This window comes from Dromiciops gliroides, chromosome 2, assembly GCF_019393635.1.
Source record: "Dromiciops gliroides isolate mDroGli1 chromosome 2, mDroGli1.pri, whole genome shotgun sequence".
Classification (NCBI taxonomy): Eukaryota; Metazoa; Chordata; class Mammalia; order Microbiotheria; family Microbiotheriidae; genus Dromiciops; species Dromiciops gliroides.
The window spans coordinates 16,131,315-16,154,567 of record NC_057862.1 but is presented as its reverse complement, the minus strand read 5'-3'; the positions used below and the strand labels follow the sequence as shown (position 1 = coordinate 16,154,567).

The 23,253-nt window shown below is 38.9% G+C and overlaps 1 protein-coding gene and 1 pseudogene across 1 annotated transcript in view; one reads left to right on the top strand and one right to left on the bottom strand.

Annotated features, from left to right (window-relative positions):
- Positions 1–23,253, top strand: part of PCDH15 (protocadherin related 15) — a 2,141,593-nt gene that overhangs the window by 1,812,710 nt on the left and 305,630 nt on the right. The window contains exon 20 of the mRNA XM_043982395.1: positions 19,393–19,472. Coding sequence (XP_043838330.1) covers positions 19,393–19,472 — 80 coding nt within the window. The remainder of the gene's footprint in view (positions 1–19,392; positions 19,473–23,253) is intronic.
- On the bottom strand, positions 17,396–18,412 carry LOC122741370 (annotated as a pseudogene).

Here is a 23,253-nt window from a genome sequence, read left to right as displayed (position 1 = left end):
CCCTTAAGAATCAACTCTTCCTTGACTCATTAATCTCAATGAGTTCCTAGTTTTGTGAATTCTTGTTTCATTGCAAGTCATCCTTTACACTCCATAGTCTGCTGACATAATTCACTGTTCAAGGCTTTTTCCTCATTTGTAATATTAGTGGCCTGGACTATAAAATCTTTAAAGTTCCTTCCATATCTAAAATTTGTTCTTTGGCTCTTATGTTCCATCTTCTCCTTTTTTAGGTCAGAGAATTTTAGGAGAGATGGGAGTATCAAGGAATTATTATTTTTAGACCTGAAGACAAGTTTATGCTAGTGAGAAGTAATTGCCAAATTATAGGAGCTTCCCAGGACCTGCTCAATTAGTTGGAAGCTTTCTGAGAAGCTGCCTTTCTGCCTTCAGGGCACTGACTTGGCTGCTAAGTCAGGTTTTGAGCAGCTTTGAAATGTTCTAGAAATTCTATACATTTAGGTTATTTTTTTTCTCTAAAAATGAGGATGAGATTGAAATTTTGAGTTTACAAAGTACTTTATATACATCATTCTATGTGGACACCTGCCCTGGAGGGGAGCTTTTATTTCATCATTGTCTCTCTCAGCAATAATGTGAGACCCCTGAGAAGAGGGACTGTATTACTTAGTTATTTTTTTCTTCTGTTTTTATATCCTTAGTACAATGCCTTCTCTCTCTCTCTCTCTCTCTCTCTCTCTCTCTCTCTCTCTCTCTCTCTCTCTCTCTCTCTCTCTTTTTCTCTTTTGCAGAGTAGTGAGGGTTAAGTGACTTGCCCAGGGTCACACAGCTTGTAAGTGTCAAGTGTCTGAGCCCGGATTTGAACTCAGGTCCTCCTGAATCCAGGGCCGGTGCTTTGTCCACTGTGCCCCCTAGCTGCCCAGGGCAATACTTGATATATAGTAAATGTGTATTATAATAAATGATTATTCACTCATTCACTCATTCAATAAGCCAATAAGCATTTCTTAAGCACTTGCTTTGTTCTGGGTACCCTAATAAGCTCTGGGAATACAAATAAAAGGTTTTTTTTTTAAGATAGTGTCTGCCCTCAAGGAGCTTATATTCTCATTTCAGAAGACCACATGTAAAAGAAGGTCATGGGGCAACTAGGTGGCACATTGGATAGAGCACTGGACCTGGAGTCAGGAGGACCTGAGTTCAAATCTGGCCTCAGACACTTAACATTTAGTAGCTGTGTGACCCTAGGCAAGTCACTTAACCCCAATTGCCTCACCAAAAGAGAAAGAAAGAAAGAAAGAAAGAAAGAAAGAAAGAAAGAAAGAAAGAAAGAAAGAAAGAAAGAAAGAAAGAAAGAAAGAAAGAAAGAAAGAAAGAAAAAAAGAAAAAAAGAAAAAAAGAAAAAAAAAGTGATGTTGTTCAAGTGCTGCATTCAATATGCTAGCAAATTTAGAAAACTCAACAGTGGCCACTTGATTGGAAAAGATCAGTTTACATCCCAGTCCTAAAGAAAAGAAATGCCAAGGAATGTTCAAATCACTGAACAATTGCACTTATTTTATATACCAGTTAGGTTAGGCTAAAGATTCCTGAAAGCTAGATTTCACCAATATGTAAACTGAGGACTAACAGAGGAGTATGATGATTTTTCTCATTATGTATTTATTTGTTTTTACTTATTCATTCATTCATTTATCTATCTATCTATCTCCTTATCTATCTCTCTGTCTATCTATCTGTTTTGGAAAAGAGTTTTATTCTTTTCCAGTTACATGTAAGGATAGTTTTCAACATTTGTTTTCATAGGAATTTTAGTTCCAAATTTTCTCCCACCCTCCTTTCCCTCTCCCCTGCCTGAGACAGAAATCAATCTGATATAGGTTATATATTCACAATCACACACATATCTATATACAACCACATATACATATATGTATGTGTGTACATACATACACATATAAACATCCATATATACATAAGTGTGGGTGTGTATATATATGTATAGATATATGGATAGATAGATAGATAGATAGATAGATAGATAGATAGATAGATAGATAGATAGATAGATAGGATGAAAGAATAAAAAAAAAACTAGAGGCCAAATGGCCAACATTTGCTGGATCATGGAGAAAGCAAGGAAGTTCCAGAAAACCATTTACTTATGCTTCATTGACTACACTAAAGACCATGTGGATCACAACAAAATGTTACAAGTCCTCAAAGACGTGGGAGAACCAGATCATCTTATGTGTCTCCTGAGGAGCTTATGTGCAGGCCAAGAAGCAACAGTTAGAACGAGACACGGAACAATTGGTTTAAGATTGGAAAAGAGCATGACCGTATTGTATAATGTCACTTTATGTATTTAACGTATGTGGAGAACATAGCATGTAAAATACCAGACTGGACGTATCCAAAGCCAGAATTAAGTTTGCTGAGAGGAATATCAACAGTCTCAGAGATGTGGGTAACACCATTCTGATGGCATGAAGTGAAAAGAATTAAGAAGCCTCTTGATGAGGATGAAGGAGGTGAATGTAAAAGCTGACATAAAATAACATTAATGTGCTTGATGTTATTGTGTGTGTGTATATATATATATATATATATATATATATATATATATATATATATATATATATATATATATATATATATAACCTATATCAGATTACCTGCTGTCGAGGGGAGGGAGGGAAGGAGGGGAGGGAGGGAAGGAGGGGAGGGAGGGAGAAAAATTTGAAATTGGAAATCTTATATAAACAAATGTTGAAAACTGTCTCTACATGTAACTGGAAAACAATAAAATACTTTTATTTTTTTAAAAATAACATTAAAAAAAGCCTAAGACCACAGCAACTGGCCTCTTTACTTCCTGGCAATTAGGATAAGAAAGCAAAGTAGTGTCAGATTTTGTATTCTTGGGCTGAAAGATCACTGTAGACTGTGACTTTAGCCATGAAATGAAAAGATACTGGCTCCTTGGAAGGAAAGCTCAAGCAAATCTGACAAAGGTCGATGTAGTCAAATATATGTTGTTGTTGTTTTTCCATTGGCAATATAGATGACTGTGGGAGTCAGACTATAAGGAAAGCGGAGTGCCACAGAATTAATGCCTTCAAATTGTGGTGGCAGAGAAGACTTTTAAAAGTCCAGATCGCATCAGTCAACACTTAAAGAAAACAAAGATACTATTCATTGGAAGGTCAAATACTGAACCTAAAGGTTGAATACTTTGACCACCTAATGAAAAGATAGGACTCATTGGAAAAGACCTTTATATCGGGAAATATTTAAGGCGAAAGAGTACGGGATAGCAGGGGATGAGATGGGTAATGTCATGGAAGCAATGAACATGATCTTTGACAAATTTTGGGAGAAAGTAGAGAATAGAAGGGTCTAGCCTGCTATGATCCACGGGATCACAAAGAGTCATTCATGGCTGAATGACTAAATAACAACATTTTCTATAGATAGATAGATAGATATAGATATAGATAGATTGATAAATACATCTATATAGATATGCATATAGGTATATATAAATACGCATATGCATGTATATAAATGTATATATATGTATATATCTGGGTATATATATATATATATATGTAACTAACAAATGGGTCAGGGCAAACATTTTGAAAGAAATAGCATTGAACTGAATTTTTAAGGGAGCCAGGGATTCTAAAAAGTAGAAGTGAAAATAGAGGCTAAACAGGAATGGAAAATGTTCTGGAGAGGAAAGATACGATGACTTGGAGGAGGCACAGCCAAACAGCCAGTGTGACTGAGATTATATGAGAGAGAGAGTAAGGAAGAACTGGCCTAGAAAAATATGTTGGAACCAATTTTCTTATAAATGCCAAATACCAAAGTTGTTATCCTAGAATCAATCAAAGGTCATTGAAGGTTCATGAGCTGAGGTGTGTCACACCTATGCTTCCAGAATATGATTTTGACATTTGTGATTGGGCTGAATTAGAAAGCAGAGGAACTTAATGCAGGGAAAACTATTATAAAAAGTGATAAGGACCTGAAGGGTCATGATAGAGACTAAGTAAAGAGAAGGGGAAGGATGTGAAAGTGGTTGTGGGAATAGAAATGACAAGACTTGTCAAGCAATGAGATATGGCTGGTGAGCTAGAGGGAAAAGTCAGTGATGACTCATAGATTTTTACCCTGAGTGACTAGTCTGATGCTGGTTACCTTGACAAAAGAAAAAAAAAGTTGAAAAGAGGGGTGTTTTTTTGTGGGGGGGATGATGAATTCTGTTTTAGTCATGTTAAGTTTGAGATGCCTATGGACCATCCTTTACAATAAGCACTTAGAGATAAGAGATTTGAAAAACCTTCTATAAATGTTAGCTATTCGTAAGCTGGGCAATGACACCGTGGTATCCATCAAGGCAGCCTCTTAGGGCTTTTGGGTTTTATGCTAAAGAAGCTGCAATTTTATCTCAGCATCTGGTATCAATGACTATATTCTTCTTTCTTTTTTTTTCTAGTGAGGCAATTGGGGTTAAGTGACTTGCCCAGGGTCACACAGCTAGTAAGTGTTAAGTGTCTGAGGCCAGATTTGAACTCAGGTACTCCTGACTCCACTGTGCCTTCTAGCTGCCCTATCAATGACTATATTCTTAAAACCCTCTCCTATCTTTTTTAAGGCAAGCAACCTGTTTCACCCTCATTCAGTGTGGATTTTCCAATACTACCCTCCTTGCAAATCACTTTGTATTGTTGGCATTTATATTTCTAAGTACTTGTCTGCTCCCCCACTCCTCCCCCCTTCCCCAGCACCAGTCCCAAATCCATGTAGGCTTTTGAGGCCATGGACTAGTTAGTTTTAATTTTTTAATTCCCAGTACCTACTATAGTTCCTGGTACATAAGTAATTGATAAATGATTGTTGAATGGAATGGAATTGAATTGTTAGGGAGCCCAGTTACAGTCCTATCAGAGTGCTCAAGAGGGAACCTGCATTCTAGTAGAAAAGATGAACATGCCACATAGCAGGTGGCAGCTGGGCTGATTCCCAAGGCCTGGGAAAAAGCTTCAATATGCAGACACGATAGAGAAAGATTCCTAGACATCAGGATCTGAGTGGTCAAAGACAGAGAGAAGTGGTCTAACAAATGGAGAGTATTCTTGAATGATTGAAATGTAAAGAATGAGACTGAGCTTCCCATATCAGGTTAAGGGGTGTGTCAAATGATTGTATAAAACAACTATTTAAAAAGTAATAGGGAGCCTTGGAAGGTATTTGAGCAGGGGAATGAACTGATTAGAGCTATCTAAAAAGAACAGAGGCAGCTAAGTTGCCCAATGATAGAGTACTAATATGGAGTCAGGAAGACCAAGAGCTTGTGTAAAGATCAAATGAGATACTGTTTGTAAAGGGTCTAGCCCCCTGCTGAACACATCATGGGTATTTAATAAATGTTGGTTCCCTTCTTTAATTTCTAAGAAGTTTGTTTGGTAAAAGGATGAAAATTCTGCAGATACCAAATATATGACATTTCCCGTCTTTCCAAAGAAAAAACCACATATTCCAAAGTCATTTTGTATGTTCACACTTGTTTCTGATATTTAGATTTTTTTTTTAATTGGAAATTCTTCTGTTCCTTTGAAAGATGGATGGAATGTGAACAGGCCTCACTTCGAGGCCTATGTGGCACATTGCCATTGATAACTAGTTTCAGAGGCGGAGGTTTTAATAGCAGGGACTAGAATTACCTTTAGTAAGTTGGCAATAAATGATTCCCACTGTTGCCTTGTCCCAGAGTTTATTGCTTGCCTGGAAGCTGTTTATTACTTCACACACTGCCAGCTATTGTTGATTAAAGCTTAAATATGCAAATGCTGTAATTTTCCTGAGATTTTGATAAATAGGAACTGAGCAAAAACAATGTTACAAGGTACACTCAATAAGCAACTAATAGGAGAAGGCTCTCTGAGGGAAACAACGGGTCTGTTGTTCCTGAGAAACGTTTTCTTTCTTTCTTTTTTTAAACTCAGGGACAGGAAGGTGACTCTTTTTTGAAGTAAAGACATACAAAAAGGGGAGGGATGCAAAGGGAAAAAAAGGAAAAAGAAAGGGAAAGAAATTACAAGGGAAAACGAGTCCAAAGCTTCCAAGAATCACAGAGAGATGAAAGTCAAAAGCTTATCAGTTCTAACACCCTCATTTTGCAAATGAGGAAACTGGGGCCCAGTGGGTTAACTGCTTTGGTTTTTAGTGAACTCAGTATATGTCAGAGGCAGAGATTTGACTCAGGTCCTCTTGCTCTGGATTTAGTGCTCTGATTACTTAGGTGGAGAATTTTGAAGTAAGAAAAATCATCATTTTGAATTAAGAAAAAGAAGACTTTCTTCACTTGGTTCCTTCTTCATGGCCTGAGGAGGCTCTTAAAGGCCACAGCAGTGGAATGTGAGTTGAGTCCTCTCAGTCCAAGCTGTAGAGATATTGAATATGAACTTGGTAACATAATTAGTGTTTGCCTTCTGAGGATTAGTTTAGCTAAAATCAGAGCAGCTGCACCCCTGCAAAGGGCTTCATTGGTGGGCTTTCTGTGGGTTCTGTCATGAAACTTGATGTAACCATCAACTACATAAGTCAGGGAAGGGCTAGAAGCCTGGTCAGTGGAGAGAAAGCCTTGAAATCATGGGTCTTTTGCCAATCAGCACAATATGGTATAGTGGATAGAATACTGAACTGTAAACAAGGAAAACCGGGGTTCAAATCCAAACTCAGACACTTGCTAGCTAAATGATCCTAGCCAGACCCATAGCTGTTCTGTGTCTTAGTTTCCTTATCTGTCAAATGAAGGCCTTAGACCCAGTGGCCCTCGCAGCTCTAAATCTATAACCTATATAAATAGTTAAATATACCTTTACTTCATGCATTGACGTAATCATATGCCACCTTTGCTCAACTCATCTATTTTGATAAAGAAAAGGTCATTCCTTACCCACTTTCTTTCTTTCACACACACATGCATACATGCAAACATACATACAATGTATACACACATTCAAAAAGCACAGAAACGCACCTCCCCAAACCCATACAAATACAGATGCACACACATGTATGTGCATGTATGCTTTTTCATAAGTCAAAGGGGAATAAGTGGATAAAGTGCTGGGTGAGGAGTCAGGAAGATCTGGGTTCAAGTTCCTAGGCTTTGCATTGAGAAAGGACCTCTGAGGGCACTGAGTTCAATCCCCTCTGTAAGGAGGTAACACTTTGCTAAGAATGTCTTTTTTCTAAGTTCCATCTAAGCAACATTCAGGAGCTAAGATCCATGATCCTGTGGGACAAGCCTTTTTTTCCACCTCCAATCTGGGCCCTATTAGATGGAGATGAAAGAGCTTAAATGGTGTCAAAGAAGATAAGGCCTGTCATAATAAAGGAGTGGAAGCCAGGGTAAGAAGACTTAATGAGGAGATGACACTACCACCAAAGAGCCATGCTTATATTTGCAAGTCTAATTGAAATACTAATTACTCTATTACCATTAACAAGATCCATGCAAATTGTACATTATTATAATCCTCTAAGTACTACATAAATACCCCCAATTTACCCTTATAATCTTTCCCCCCTCTTAATGTATTCACTCACTGCAAAACAAGCAAAAAGAAGTGGTTGTAAGTATCTGGGTGCTTGTTTGTGGCCACCTTCATTAATCCTTGAGGTTCTTATTGTCATTTACCCCGGGGGTGAATTTCTGATTCCAAGATTTATAGAGATCAGGGAAGGGTTTGAAAGACTTTCCCTTCCTGTTGCTGATAATTTGTCTTGGTGAGAACAAAGGCCACTCAGATTTCCACAAGAAATGTTCCCTAATGGTAGAACTACAGATAACCTTATACTTGCTCATGATATCTTCAAGGAAATGGGGTTTTGATGGTTTACACACACACACACACACACACACACACACACACACACACACACACACACACACACACACACACCCTTACCCAGCACTCTATCTACTCATCCCATGCTTACTCTGGTTGAAGAGACTCACAAAACCCCAAAATTCTGGGAAGAGACACAGGTTATCATTCTACCTTCTCAGTAAGTGTTAAGGGTCTCTATTCTGGTATTCCTGCTAAGGGCCCTTCAGTGAATTTGCAATATCAACAATGCTTGTAAAATGCTTTACCTATATTATCACAGTTGATCATCATACCAGTCCTCTTAGGTAGGAGCTATTATTATCTCTACTTTCCAGATGGAGAAACTGAGGTTGAGAGACATTAAATGCTTTACCCTGGGTGGCACAGCTGGCGTCTTAAGGTCTGAGACAGTTTGAGAATTCAGGTCTTTATTTACCCAAGTCCAGAGCTCTATTCATTATTCTGTTTAGTAGCCAGGAGACCAAGGAAAGAAATGGAGTACTTGTATGTAAAACAGCTAGTACCTCTTCCTACCCAGATTCCTTTTCTTCTTCAGTCTAAATGTTCAAGTCCTATTACCCGATCTTCAAAGTTTGGACCTCGAGGTCTCCTCAGTAGACATTTTGCCAACTTTTGGACCCATCCCAGCTTATCAGTGACTACATCAAAATGCCATGTGGACAATGGAAGGGAAAGGGGAAGGGAATATGAGTTAATAGACTTATGATGGATAATATTTAGCTGGGTCATGAACTCCCAGAGAGTGAGATGCTAATGAACTGAGTTGAATTAAGTTTACACTTGAATTCTGTGTCGTTTGAAAATATATGAGTGTGCCTGTCTCTGTTCTAGGTTTTAGGGAACTTAACTGGTGTTTCTAATATATTGCTACTTATAAATTAGAGGCTGTAGCACCAGTCTTTGGCACTTAGCATATATTAAAGCATGTTAAATGTTAGTAAAGAGAAAACACATGGCTCCGAAAGTTCAGAAGTCCTATAAACCTAGTTAGAGAAAGAAGAGAGCATGGGCAGTGGGTCTGCCTCCTCCAGACTCCCAGGCCAAGAGAGCCCATGAGAGAGTAAGCTCCCTGCAGTCTCAAAATTAATTGTCTATCATCATCCAGATCTATTGGTTTCCTGGACTTGAGGGTGGTCCATTTGAAAATGAGTAGTACATGCTGAGGACAGACCCCCTGAGAGGAAATGATTTCAGGTAGCTGTGGTTTTAATCTCTATTGTCTCTATTCAGAGTTCTAGCTCCAACTTAATATTGAGTCTGAGCTGGCTCTGAACATATGAGGCAAGACTCCTGAATTAGGCCCTGGAGTGGGGGGCCTCTGAAGCCCCCCCAAACTCATTATTTTCTCACAAATCTTTAGCTACTTCTACTTTTCCCCTCATTTCCTTTATTTTTTTTTCCTGTTGACTATATTATCTCTAAGGACTTTTTTAGGGTTCTTTAGAATTCTTTCTTCTGGGCCTGATAGACTCTTGCATCAATTTACAGTATACCATAGGGGACAGGCCCATGGGACCTTATCTCAATCACATACACATCTCCTTTCATGTGGGCATGAATCCCCAGATGCCTCCAAATATACCCAATGTTCCTGCAGGCCTCTCATGGGAGCACATTTATTGAGTCTGAGTCTCTAAGGATTCTTCCCAAACTAGATTAACTTCTCAGAACCAATGGATGGGGATGAAGAATGTCGTAAGTGGAAAGTTAGCATGTACTGTCTTACTTTTCCTTACATTAATAATAGGGTTACAATAATAAGGGTTGCAAAGGACTTTACATGGATTATTTCATTTAAGCCTTCCCATACCACTGAAGATAGGTATTCCAAGTGGCATTGTGTCCATTTTACACAGGAGGAAATTATGATTGAAAGGTAACACAGTCAGCAAGAGTCTGATGTCTGAGGCATTATCAAACTCAGGTCTTTCTGTCTCAAACATGTGACTCTCTCAAGGTCATACAGCTAGTCAGTATAGAAGGTAGATTTTGAGCCTGGGTTCTCCAATTGCAAGTCTGACATTCCTTCAATAATACCAAACTGCCTTTAGAAGATCTTTTATGATTAACTATAATAAGGATGAAATTGAAAAGTTCTTGTCTGGAGAATATAGGCTGCTTTAAAGCAGGAACCGTGTCGCTGAATCTTAGAGAACTTCAGAATTACACGCGTTCTCAGTAGCCGTTCGTTCAGTCGACCTCATGCTCCACAGAAGCATCTACTCTATCATCCTCGGCACAGCTGTCATTCCAAGCCTGTGTCATTTATTCTATCAGTCCCTTCAGTCTAACACCATATCACATTGACCCAAAGCCCCTCACCCTCTTAGGGGTTCTCCTCTGGAAGTTCCTTAATCTGTGGTACCCAGAACTGAACTCAATACTCCAGATTTGGTCTGATGAGGGCAGAATACAAAGGAGCTATTATCTGCTTCTTCCTGTCTCTTTGGATGTAATCAAAGTGTGCAATAGCTTTTCTGGCAGCTGAATCATACTTGTATTAAGCTTGCAGCCCACTAAAACCCCTTTATCTTTCTCAGAAAAGTCTAGCGATACCTCCACCATTTTGGACTTTGAAGTTGATTTTTCTAAGCCCAAGGATAAGACTTTTACATTTATCCTTCTTGGATTTTAACTTCTTAGATTTGGCCTAATACTCTAGCCTGTCAAGATGTGTTTGGATGGCAGCCCTGCGCTACAAAGTGTTAGATCTCCCTCTGAGCTTTGGGTTAGCCACAAATTTGATGAGCATGTGATATGTGTCTTTATCCCAGTTTTTTGCTATTCCTCTGTAACTCCAGTGCCTGACACAGTGCACTCTACATAGCAGGCATTTGATAAATGTGAATTGAATTAAACCTACACTTTCTCAGAAGTACCAACCCCATATGGTTCTCATTCTCATTCATTTTTCGTTGAAATTTCTTTCTTGAAGCCTGTCAGTCAAAAATGCTGACTGATTTAAGCCCTACTCTTTGTGAACAGATGTGAGCACATGGCAACAAGGTAGGTAGAGTATGAGATCAGAGGATCACAGACTTCTAAGTGAAAGAGGTATACTTTAGGCTTCAGAGGGTTTTTTGTTTGTTTGTCTGTTTGTTTATTTGTTTTTTCCAGGGCAGTGAGGGTTAAGTGACTTGCCAGGGTCACATAGCTAGTAAGTGTCAAGTGCCTGAGGTTGGATTTGAACTCAGGTCCTCCTGAATCTAGGGCTGGTGCTTTATCCATGAGGTTTCTTGAGATTTCAAATCTTCATTATAAAGATTAGGGGGAAAGGCCTCAGAGGAATCAGGTGACTTTTCTAAGGTCACGCAAGGAGTAAATGGCAGAACCATGCTTTGAACCCTGGTCCTCTAACTTTAGAGCATTAAGCACATAAGCGAGTCAGAAAATTAAAATAAATTATTGAAGGATGGAACCAGGAGCAATGGGAGAATTTTTCAAAGAAGCCAATTTGTGGTTGGTACCAATGGGGAAAAATTCTAACACTTATGGCCACCCAAAAGTCAGATGGGCTCCCTGGACCTGTGGTGGATTCCTTCTTATTGGAGATCCAAGTCAAAGGCAACTGACTCCTTTGGGGAAGGTCTCAGGAGGGATTCATTATCAGGTCTGCTTTGTGCTAAATGATCCCTGGCATGTCACTACAACTCCGAAATCCTGTGATTCTCCACGTATCTGTTCCAAACACCACCACTTGTCTGATATCTACTATAGATCTCGGTTTCCCTGTATTTGTTTTAGGTTCAGCTCATATCTCACCTTCAGCAGGAAGCCTTTCCCCATCCTCTTCTCCATCCCCTATGCCAGCTGCTAGTGCCCTCTCTGCATCTTTGTTGTATATATTCCATCTATACCTAGTAACATACATGTTGTTGTGTTTTATCTCCCAATAGAATCTGTGATCCTTAAAAGCAGAGAGTATTTTTGCTTTTCTTTGTATCCCCAGAACTCAGGAAAGTGTCAGGCATGTAGAAAATGATTAATTGGGGGCAGCTAGATGGCACAATGGACAAAGCACTGGCCCTGGATTCAGGAGGACCTGAGTTCAAATCGGGCCTCAGACACTTGACAGTTATAAGTTCTATGACCCTGGGCAAGTCACTTAACCCCCACTTCCCAGAAAATAAAAGGTGCTTAATAAATGCTATTTGCCTAAAGGACTGTTAGATCAAAAGTTGAAAGTATGTCAGGTTCCCATAAATGTTCTTCATAAGATAAAGAGAAGCATACAGAGAGCAAAACAAACAAAGATACAGAGAAACAGAGAAAAGAGACAATTACAGAGTAAGGTATATGTGTGCAGAAACACAACATGCAGGAGAGAGAGACAGGCTGAAGGAAGAGGAAAGCTGTATATTTTTGGGGGGACACAGGGTAATGGTGGGGGGGGTAAGTGACTTGCCCAGGGTCACACAGCTAGTAAGTGTCAGGTTTCTGAGGCTGGATTTGAACTCAGGTCTTCCTGAATCCAGGACTGGTGCTTTATCCACTGTGCCACCTAGCTGCCCCAACTGTACAATCTGAATCCCTTGTTCTGAAGCTTTTGGTGCCCTTTTCTGCCTTTCCACTGAAGGCTAGTCAGACTGATTAAAATGCAACTACAAAGTTGATTATTTCCTAGGTGTTGATATTTAGAGGGATTAATTGCAATGAACATTGAATATAAATCATGTATTTATTTATTTGTAGAAAGCCACATTTGGTAAACATTTAATACTAAATTAATAAAACCCCAGTCACAATTCCAACCTTTATCTAATAAAGGCCTGTTGTGTTCAGGGAGCACTGTTGGAGACCTTCCTGTGAGCCCTTGAGTCTCTGGTCCTCTAAACCTAACAGGGACAGTATTAGAACTGGCCCTACTTATGTCACTTTGTAGAGAGAATGCTGACCCTGTAGTCATTCCTCAGTTCAAATAGCGCTTCACATGTTTACTAGCTGTGTGACCCTGGGCAAGTCACTTAACCCTGTTTGCCTCAGTTTCCTCATCTGTAAAATGAATTGGAGAAGGAACTGACAGACCACTCCCAGACCTCTGCCAAGAAAATCCCAAATGGAGTCACAAAGAATTGGACACTGTTGTAAGTGACTGAACAATGAAAGTGTCACTATCTCATTGTTGGTTCTGAGTTTATAAAAATTTCCAGATACAAATATTTCTGCTATTTTCTCTCTTGAAATTTGCATTAGGATAAAAGTTGACCCCTTTGGAGCAGAGATGGTTGGTGCGTCCTGACATAAAATCTTGGCGTTTCTTTCAATTCCATTCAAAGGCTTTCTAATGTTCCATTTCAGTTTCCACATTCAGAAAGCATCTCTCTCCTTTTCTAAGACATATAATAGCAGTCTAAGAGGAGAAAACAGAGAAAACAAATTCGAGAAAGGTACTTAGGCTGAATTTGTACCTGATGTTGGCTTCTTTTTTCTGCCTTTCTGAGCTTTCCTTAGACTAGCATTGATAAAGGAGATGAAATGCATGGCAATGACTCTATTTAACTAAAATACAATATGGATTTTAAAAGAAAGCACAGAAGGTTGCTCTAGACTGCATTTTCATTCAAGGGGAAAAACCTTAAGCTCTCTCTCCCTAAACATCCCCCCTCCCCTGCCCCCTCCACTAAAAGTTATCCCTCTCACCCATATATGAGACTTCTGTTAAGCTGTCTTTTTCTATGTAGAGGTGCACGTTTTTTTGTTTTGTTTTGTTTTTTTTAATTGTAAGAAAATCATAGTATTTAGAGCAGGAAGATGTTAGGTCTGCTATTCCTGGAATCATAGACTCCCAAAGCATTAAATGATCTCAGGGAATGTCAAGTCTAACCTATCAATGGTCCTTTCTAGTTTCTCTTTTTTTATAAAGGAAAAATAGGAGATATAATATGGTAAAACTAGGGACCAAAGGTCATACAGTCAATTAGTCAATAAATAAACATTTATTAATCACTTACAATGCTCCAGCCATTTTGCTAAATTCTGAGGATACCAAAAATGCAAAAATCTCCCTGCCTTTAAAGAATCTATAATCTAGTAGGGAAGTCAACATACAAGCAAATATATACAAAGCAAGCTATATACAGGATTAACAGGAACACGCTAATAGAGGGAAGGCACTTCATTAAATGAGCCAAGGTTCCAAGGTAGGTTCTCTGCCTCACAATGTAACTTCCTTGAGGGCAAAAATTGTTTCATTTTTGCTTATCTATCTCTTGTTATTGCTGAGCCATTTTCAGTTATGTCTGACTCTTCATGACTCCATTTGGGGATTTCTGGGGAAATATACTGGAGTGGTTTGCCATTTCCTTCTCCATCTCATTTTATAGATTAGCAAAGTGTGGCAAACAGGTAAATGACTTGCTTAGGGTCACACAGTGAATAAATAAATGTCTGAGGTCAGATTTGAACTCACAAAGATGAGTCTTTCTGACTTCTGTACCTGTACTCTATCTGCTATACAATCAAGGTATCCCTAGCAATTGGCATACAGTATGTCCTTGATAAATCCTTGTCAATTTACTGATTGATTTTCCAGAGCTATAGCTATCTCTTCTAGATGTCAGGGCAAGAACCACAAAGATGTGTCAGGGTCAAGTATCACAAAATGTGTCCTGAGATCTCAGGACCATTTTCTGTTCTAGGACAGAGAGCTTGGGTTACCATGAGTTCCCTGCTGTGACACTATTACAGTAATAGAGACTAGGATAAGTCTGGGGAGGTGACAGCCTGAATTGTGGACAGAAATGGATAGGAAACACAACATCTGGTATTCTCCTAGTTTAACTAACTATTCTCATTAATCACTGAGCTCAGTTGTTCCTGGTCACTGAAGGAGTGGGAATATTGAGAATGCTATCTAAATATGAGCAGATAGGGGCAAAGTCCAAGTTATCCTCCCTGTGGTATGGCTCTGACTATCTCTACTATGATCAAGTCACTTAACCTCTCTGAGACTCATTTTATTTCAACCGTAAAATGAGGGATTTATGCTAGATAGCCTCTAATGTTATTGGACTTGGAATCAAGAAGACCTGAGTACAAATTCCATCTTAGACATTTATTAGCTGTGTGAGCTTGGCCAAGTCAATTAATTTCTCAGTGCCTCATATTTCTCATATACTAAAATGAGGGGATTAGACTCAGCAGACTCTTAGTTTCCTCTAGGTTCTTAATCTAAATCCTATCATCTGATAATATGCTTCCTCTCTCCTGGATCAATTTCCATCTTTCATTTTCCCAACTGGGTCAGGATAAAGATGCATTCAGAGAATCATAGTTTTTTTTTTTTTTTACATAAAGGTTTTATAGCTTCATAGTATCCTTTTTAATCTTTTCAAAAGGGAATGCATCTCTAGGAAGATTAAAAATCTTGAAAGCCCAAGAACAACTTGGTTAGAAAGGTGGGGACTTAGTAGCTTCTGGGTTCTTTTATTTATAATATTATTTATTTCACAATTGACCTAACAAGGGGCAGGAAATTCCAACAGTATCTGAGGATTCTAAAGAAAATTAATTATCCTAAACCTCTGAAACTCCTCTAGACATTTCTTTATTTTCTTTGACAAAATCATTGCCTCTGGCCTCCAAGGAATTGTAGCTTGAGTGAGTCACATGCTCAGGTACAGTGTTACACTGGGGTAATGTCAGAGATTTTGAAAGACTTAAAACTTTCAAAATGATTTCTATTTGATTCTGTTGATATCACTGGAATTCCATTGAAGTTTCATCCATCTTCAGTATTCACTCTTGCTACATGACTAGCCTGTCTTCTCTTTTACTCGTACATGTCTTTAATGTCATCCTTTACACCACCTTTCATACACATAGCTTTAAAAAAAAAATCAATGAATTGAATTAAGTGAAGCCTAATGAATAGAAGATTAGACTAGGAACTTGAGACTTGTGAGTTCTAATTTTGACTTTGCCTCTAGCACTATCTGGTTTTCAAGATTCCTTTCTGTAGAAGTGATTTCTTCTTCATACCCCACCATGTCTCATGTCTAAAAAGAGAGATGTTTCAATGGTAATGAGGATAAATTACTTTTTATTTTTATTATATTTTGGTTCACATTTTTGATATCTTTGGCTTAGGCAATTCCAATTGGGAAAAAATGTCTTTCACTAATGCCGTTTGCCAACTGGATTGTAATTCACAGCCTTAGAGAATTGTCTAGGACACAGAAAGGTTGATTAGCCTACCTATAGACATGTAGCTAGTATGTGTCACTGGCAGATCTTGTAAGCATTTCTTTTTTTCTGACTGTAGGTGTTTTTTTTTTTTTTTTCCCTGACTTTTCTCGCCCAGATAAATTTTAACAGTCATTCCTATAAAGTATAAAAACTATTTCTAATCACTTTTCAAATAGTATCGTGGTGCCAGTGGAGCAAAGTTTGTGACATCCTTGGCTTTAGAGTCAGAGATGTTGGGAACAAATACTAACCCTGCTACTTATGTAACCTGGGTAACCTTGACAAGTTATTGATCCTCAATAAACCTCACTTTCCTCATATATAAAATGAGGGATTGAAACTAGATGCCCCCTGATATCCAATGTGTTATCCTATAGTCTTGTTTAGCTACCAAACAACCCTTTAATTTGGGAAGTACACATATTTATCACCACCATTCAAATTATTTTTTTTCCTTTGAAATATGTACTTTTACTGAAATTAGTCTTGGTTTAGTACAGAACTAAATCTTTCTTCTCCACCAAGTCCTGGCGGTAATTTTATGGAACTCCTGGGAAGACATAAAAATCCTGAATTCACATTCATATAGTGGGAAAGGAATACAGGGAGAGAAAAGAGGGGGCCAGGAGGCTCTGACAATTTACAAAAGCTGGGAAGAAGTGTCAGGGTGGAAGATACAAAAACATTTTTTTTAATGACCATGTGATTTACATATAAGCAAGTCATCCTCTCCCTTCCTTTTTCCTTATCTGTATTTCAATTAGCTCCTTTTATAAAGCAAGGCAACTTCAATAGAACCATGCATTTTCTTGTAACATGTAACCTGTAACAACGCATCATAAAATATTGAGTGACCATTTAAAAAAATAAACAATCGGTCGCTAGGTGGCGCAGTGGATAAAGCACTGGCCCTGGATTCAGGAGGACCTGAGTTCAAACTTGGCCTCAGACACTTGACACTTACTAGCTGTGTGACCCTGGGCCAGTCACTTAACCCTCATTGTCTGGCCAAAAAACAAACAAAACAAAACAAAACAAACAAAAAATAAATGATCATTGTCCTTAAGACATAATGATCACATTCATTGCTCGATTAAAAAATAAATAAATAAAACACAACCATACATCAAGTAAAAAACAAACAAAATAAAGACAGTCAATCTCATCTATTTCTTTTTTGGGGAGTGGAGGTGGGGTAATTTTCATCATACAGCCTTTGAGAAGAAAAGAAGGGATGAAAGAAGAAAGGTAGGAAGGAAGGGACAAAGGAAGAAACCAGGTCATTTAGAATCATTTACAGTAGATAAGAGGGTCTAAATTTGTAATAACACACATCTAGTGAAGGGGGAGAGAGAAGCCAGAATGGAAACACTAATCCATACAGAGCTTTTGTGCTTGGGTGGAGCAATGATCCTGATTTTCTCTATAGTAGTGTTTGGCGGTAGAATGTCTTTCTGCATCCTGTCAGCAATGCCTGCCTATGCTATGAAACCACGAGACAGACAGTACTGTATGCCAGGCATGCAGATACATAAGGAAGTTGCTATCATACTTTCTGGTTGAGTTGAAATTAGTTTCATGAATGTCACAAGATTCCTCCTATACATAAGAAAGATGGCTGGATGAGTGTTTCTGGGCATCAGAACCCCTCGTGGCTTTTGGTGGAGCTCTGCCCCTCTGGGATCTCATTGCTCCTCTCTAGAGAAGAGGTGGATGCACTTGTAACCATTTCCTGCTTAAAATCTAGGATAACGTATCAAAACTTCTCCTTGATGTCATACATAATTTTCCTCTTAGCTCTGGTAGTAAATCTGTAGCCTTTCTGGGTCAGTCAATCTGCCTGGTCACAGTCAGCCAGATTCATATGGAGGATGACATGGGGAAGGGCATAACCTTCACAGAGAGGCACAATATAGGTCACATCATAACCATACTCCTTTACAATACTAGTGGTACTATCAGAGACAGCACAGACTGGATGGCTACATACATTGCTGGGACATGGAAGGTCTCGAATATGATTTGCATTTTTTTTCTGTGTTGGCTTGGGATTTAGGGAACTTCTATCTGCAGTAATTCTCCACATCATCCAGGTTGATGACAATACCATGTTCAATGGGGTACTTCAAATGTCCCATAGATTTCTGGGTGGTGTCATTCTCCACATAGTGAGCCTCATGGTCCATGTCTATTGTCACCCTCTGAAATCTTGGGAACCGAGCAATGGAGGAGAAGACGGCCCAATAGGAATTGTCTCCAACGATGCTTGTTCTGCACATTTCAGAGTCTTTGTCAACAACGAGGGCAGTGATATCATCCCTAATGAACATTGAAGTGGCAAGTTTAAACCCTTAGGATGGAGGGGATGCAGTACATCATCTACAAGGGAAGGAGACATCTAGTGAATGCTAGATGGAGAAGATCAGAGCTACATTTTACCCCTATTTTAAAGAAGATAAAGGTTAGGTTCAAATAGTTGTTGATAGTTCAATTAGTTGCTAGTTAGTAAATAATTATTGTTCTATTATTTCGGTCATGTCTGACTCTTTGTGACCCCATTTGGAGTTTTCTTTTTTAAAAATGTTTTTATATTTTTTATTTTTGTGGGAAAATGAGGGCTAAGTGACTTGCCCAAGGTCACACAGCTAGTGTCAAATGTCTGAAACTGGATTTAAACTCAGGTCCTCCTGTATCCAAGGCTAGTGCTTTCTTTATCCACTGTGCCACCTAGCTGCCCCCTGGAGTTTTCTTGACAAAGATACTGGAGTGCTTTACCATTTCCTTTTCCAGTTCATTTTATAGATGAGGAAACTGAGATAAATAGGGTTAAGTGACTTGCTCAGAATCTCACAGTAAATGTTTGAAGCTGGATTTGAACTCAGGTCTTTCCAACTCCAGGCCAGGTGTTCTATCCACTGTGCCATCTAGCTACCCCAGTAAATAGTAGTCATACCTAAAATAGAGCCACCCCACCTACCCAACTGTTGACTATAGTCTGTTACACTTTGCCTGGATCTGGTTAATCTATGAGATCACAACTTAAAGTTCTGCTCAACTATATTTCCATTTTCAGACGAGATCATTGATATTTAAAGAGATGAAATGACTTGCTTTGCACCACACCATCCTGCTAGTGGAACTGCCATCAGGAGTAAAAGTCCTCATCCTGAAGTTCTTTAATCTAAGATTTCAATAGCTGACTGTACAACTCTGTTCCTTCCAAGTTCTCGCCCTTGTCTTCTCTTCTCCCATGATCAAGATATGCACTCTATCAATAAGCTGATCATTTAATTATATTTTCTCCCTGAAGGCAACAGATCGAGAGCATGATCCAATAACATATGCTATCGAGAATGGAGATCCTCAGAGAGTTTTCAACCTTTCAGAAACGTAAGTAAAAATGTCTATTGAATTGGTTTGGGGGCTTTATTTTTTAACATTGAACAGGTTGAAAATAACTGAGCTAGAGAAGAGGTTCCTAATCAGAGGCTGTCAGCTTCTTGTAGCTTTTCCCCCTTACATGGTAATGAGAGCTCAGAGAATGGTGTTGAGCTCAGCAATCATACACAGGGGACTATTTATTTATTTTAAACATTTTATTAGGTAAAACTCACTGAGGTGGAAACATTCCATTTGCAGCCATGACCTGGGATTAATTACATCCCTTTAAAGTTGTCAGCTATTCATAACAACAAGGGCATTTCAGCTGAGAATAGCCTGGCCTTAAAAATGTTTCATTAAAAAGTGAGTTCTGTTAACCAAAATTTATTATACATATATTTAAGATTTCACTATTCACAAGTTGATTTTCTATTAACTTGATTTTCATTACCCTCAGTAGCTTTTTAACTATGTGATTGAAGGTAGGAAAAGAGTTATATGAAAAGCAGCATGGCGGAGTGGATGGAGGGTAAGCCTTGGAGTAAGGGAGCCCTGTGGTCTAATGTACTGGTTGTATTACTCTGAGCAAGTCATTTCCACTCCCAATGGACCTACCAATTTTTTCAGACTATAAATCACAGAGAAATTGCTAAAGTATAGAGTTTCCTTACTGGGATTCCTGAACCACAATGAAATCACAGGCATATGTATATATCTATAGACACAAATGTGCACATGCACACACATATGTATATATGTGTAAAATACATAGCTTTACATTTATGTGCATATATATCTGTAATATATTGTACATTTTTGCATGTACATATGACAAGAGATTATATAGTCTGGCATTTTAATTGTATATATAAGGAAACAGACCAGAAGTGGTGAAGTGATTTGAGAAGTAAATAACAGAATTTATATTCAACTCAATTTCTCTAATGCCAATTTTGATGTTCTGTGGGAATATTCTGAATAATATATAAATGTCTCATATATTGTTATCATCACCATCACCAAGAAGGTAAGGGTACAGTAGTGTACTAGGAAAAGCCTGAGTTCAAATCTGGTCTCAGGTATTTACTAGCTGTGTGACCCTGGGTAAGACATTTAACTTCTGTCCCCCTCATTTTCCTCAAATATAAAACAGTGATAAAACTATAATATAATAAAAATAAAATGGGGCAGCTATGCGGTAAGAACATCGGTCCTGAAGTTGGGAGGACCTGACTTCAAATCTGACCTCAGGCACTTACTAGCTATATGACCCTGGGCAAGTCACTTAACCCTAAGTGCCTTAAACATCCAGGATGATCTCTAGTTGTCCTGACAAAACATCTTGCCACTGGACCCAGATGGCTCCGGAGGAGAGAATGAGGCTGGCGAATCACTTCAATCCAATTCATTGCAAATCATGACATCTAAACAGCAACAACAGTGGATAGAGTGCCAGGCCTGAAGTCGGAAAGACTCATCTTCATGAGGTCTCAGATACATAGTAGCTGTGTGACCCTGGGCAAGTCACTGAATCCTGTTTGCCTCAGTTTCCTCACTTATAAAGTGAGCTGGAGAAGTAAATGACAAACCACTCCAGTAACTCTGCCTAAAGAACCCCAAATGGGGTCACAAAGAGTGGGACATAACATACAATACCTTCTAGGGCTGTTATGAGGGTCCAACAAGAAGAGATCTGTAAAGCACTTAGCTCAGGCCTGATGGGTGTTAGGAGCTTAACAAACACTCCCTCCTTCACACCTCGTGCCAGCACAAGCATGCTCATGACACGGAAAAGGTTGCAAAGCTCTTTGTGTATATAATCTCATTTAAGTGATCACCTGTCCTGTGAAGTAGGCTCCATGGCTATTTCCATTTTACAGATGAGGACCCTGAAGGTCATAGAGGTGAAATGCCCACGGTCACACATCTAGTTAGTGTCTAGGGTGAGGCCTCAAGCGAAGACTTTCTGTTTTCAAGTCTGGTGCTCTGTTATCACATCGTATCAGAAGTCCATATACTATGCATGTGTGTGCTATCTAACTCAAGGCCATGGAGGGGCCTTGAGAATATGGGCCATCTGGGCTATTTCTCTAAACTACACAGAAGACACAAGATGCCTAAATGTTTGAGGGATCCCTCTCCACAGATCTTTGGTGTTGAGACTACAGGACTGAACACCAGATTTCCCCAAACAATTGGAAGGGTGCTTTTCACAAGAATTCTGCCATAGTATGCATTAACTAGTGATAGGTAAAGTCATATTCTACAGGGAATTAAATAACTGGGGAGAAATCATTAGTCATACAACCAGGAATGTCTCATGATTAAAAACAGTCCCCTAAAGATCACTACCGTCAGTCATAAAGGCATCTAATCATAGAATTTGCAGCAAGGAGATCTCTCCTATTCTTTCATTGGGCTTCTATAGCATAAAGAAGACCTCAAATATCACTGAACATTTAGGTTACATCTAAATCGAATTTTCCTGATAAACAAGAAGGCAGAGGGACTACTCCATGGAGCTGGGTGAGGGGCAGCCTGAGGGCAGAGTGGTAACCTTGGTGACTTCCCAAAGTCCTTTTTCTGCCCAAATAGAATTGTTTTCTCCCAGTTTATCTTCACTGGCAGCTTTGTTTCCTTCCACTGATGGATAATTCATTTTATGGAGGTTATTTTGTAAGTTCATAAGCACTTCATTCTATTTTTCTTCCTTAAAATATGGTTGGACACATGAAGGCTTCAGAAAGTGATAAATAGTCTATCCTGAAAATGTACTAGTTTTCTACTTTCTTAATTTATATGATCTTCAAAGAGGCAATACAGGTGAAGTCCTAGGTGACCTTTAGCAAGATGAAAACAATGAGTTGACAGGCCTTGTCGTACCTGAAGAAAAATACCCACTAGATAAGTGTGTGTGTGTGTGTGTGTGTGTGTGTGTGTGTGTGTGTGTGTGTGTAACTGAGATCTAGACCTGCTAAGCTGGAAAGATTTCATGTAAAGACTGATTGATGGGAAAGTCTCTTTGTTACCTGACAGTTAATTCTCATGGGTACCATCACCAAGTTTGGCAACAACATAATGAATTTGCCAACCATATTAAAGTTCTTTCACCATCAGAAATCAGAAGCCCTCTATGTCATAGTCAATTGTCTGTGTGAACTCTCATCAATGAAATAATAGAATTTGGGGATATTGAATATTTATCAACTTTATTTTTCACTTTGACTTTTTAAAGCACATACCACATCCATGCACACACACACATACACGCACACACATGTGCACACACACTTGTCCATTGCGCTTATAGGCTCCAAGTTGCTTGACACTTAGAGAAGTTGTGACTTGCCCACAATTACACACTTGGAGGACTTATATTTAAATGGTCTTGACCCTCACCTCCCCCTTTTCCTCCATTTATGCCACTTGGTTAATATCACTGCAGAAGCAGAAATGGGCCACACGGGACCAGAATGACATTGAATAGGAAAAAAGATCTGAAGAGATTTAGGAAATCTGGTCACTCCCCAGAGGTCTTCTTTCAATTACAAGCTAGTTTAGAGCCAGGGTAATTGGAAACAATAGAAAAAGTGTGGCTTTCCAGTAAAATCCCTGCAGAGGAAGCTCCTACAGACGGGGAGGGAAAGAAAGTCCCCTTCTCCAGCTTTGGCCATGTCTTCTCTCCCCTGTACTCTCCATACCACCTTTGTCTAGAGGAAGACTTTGTGAACTTTGAACAACTGAAGAATTTTAGAATTCACACCTTTCCAAATATGTCCGTGCGCCACCT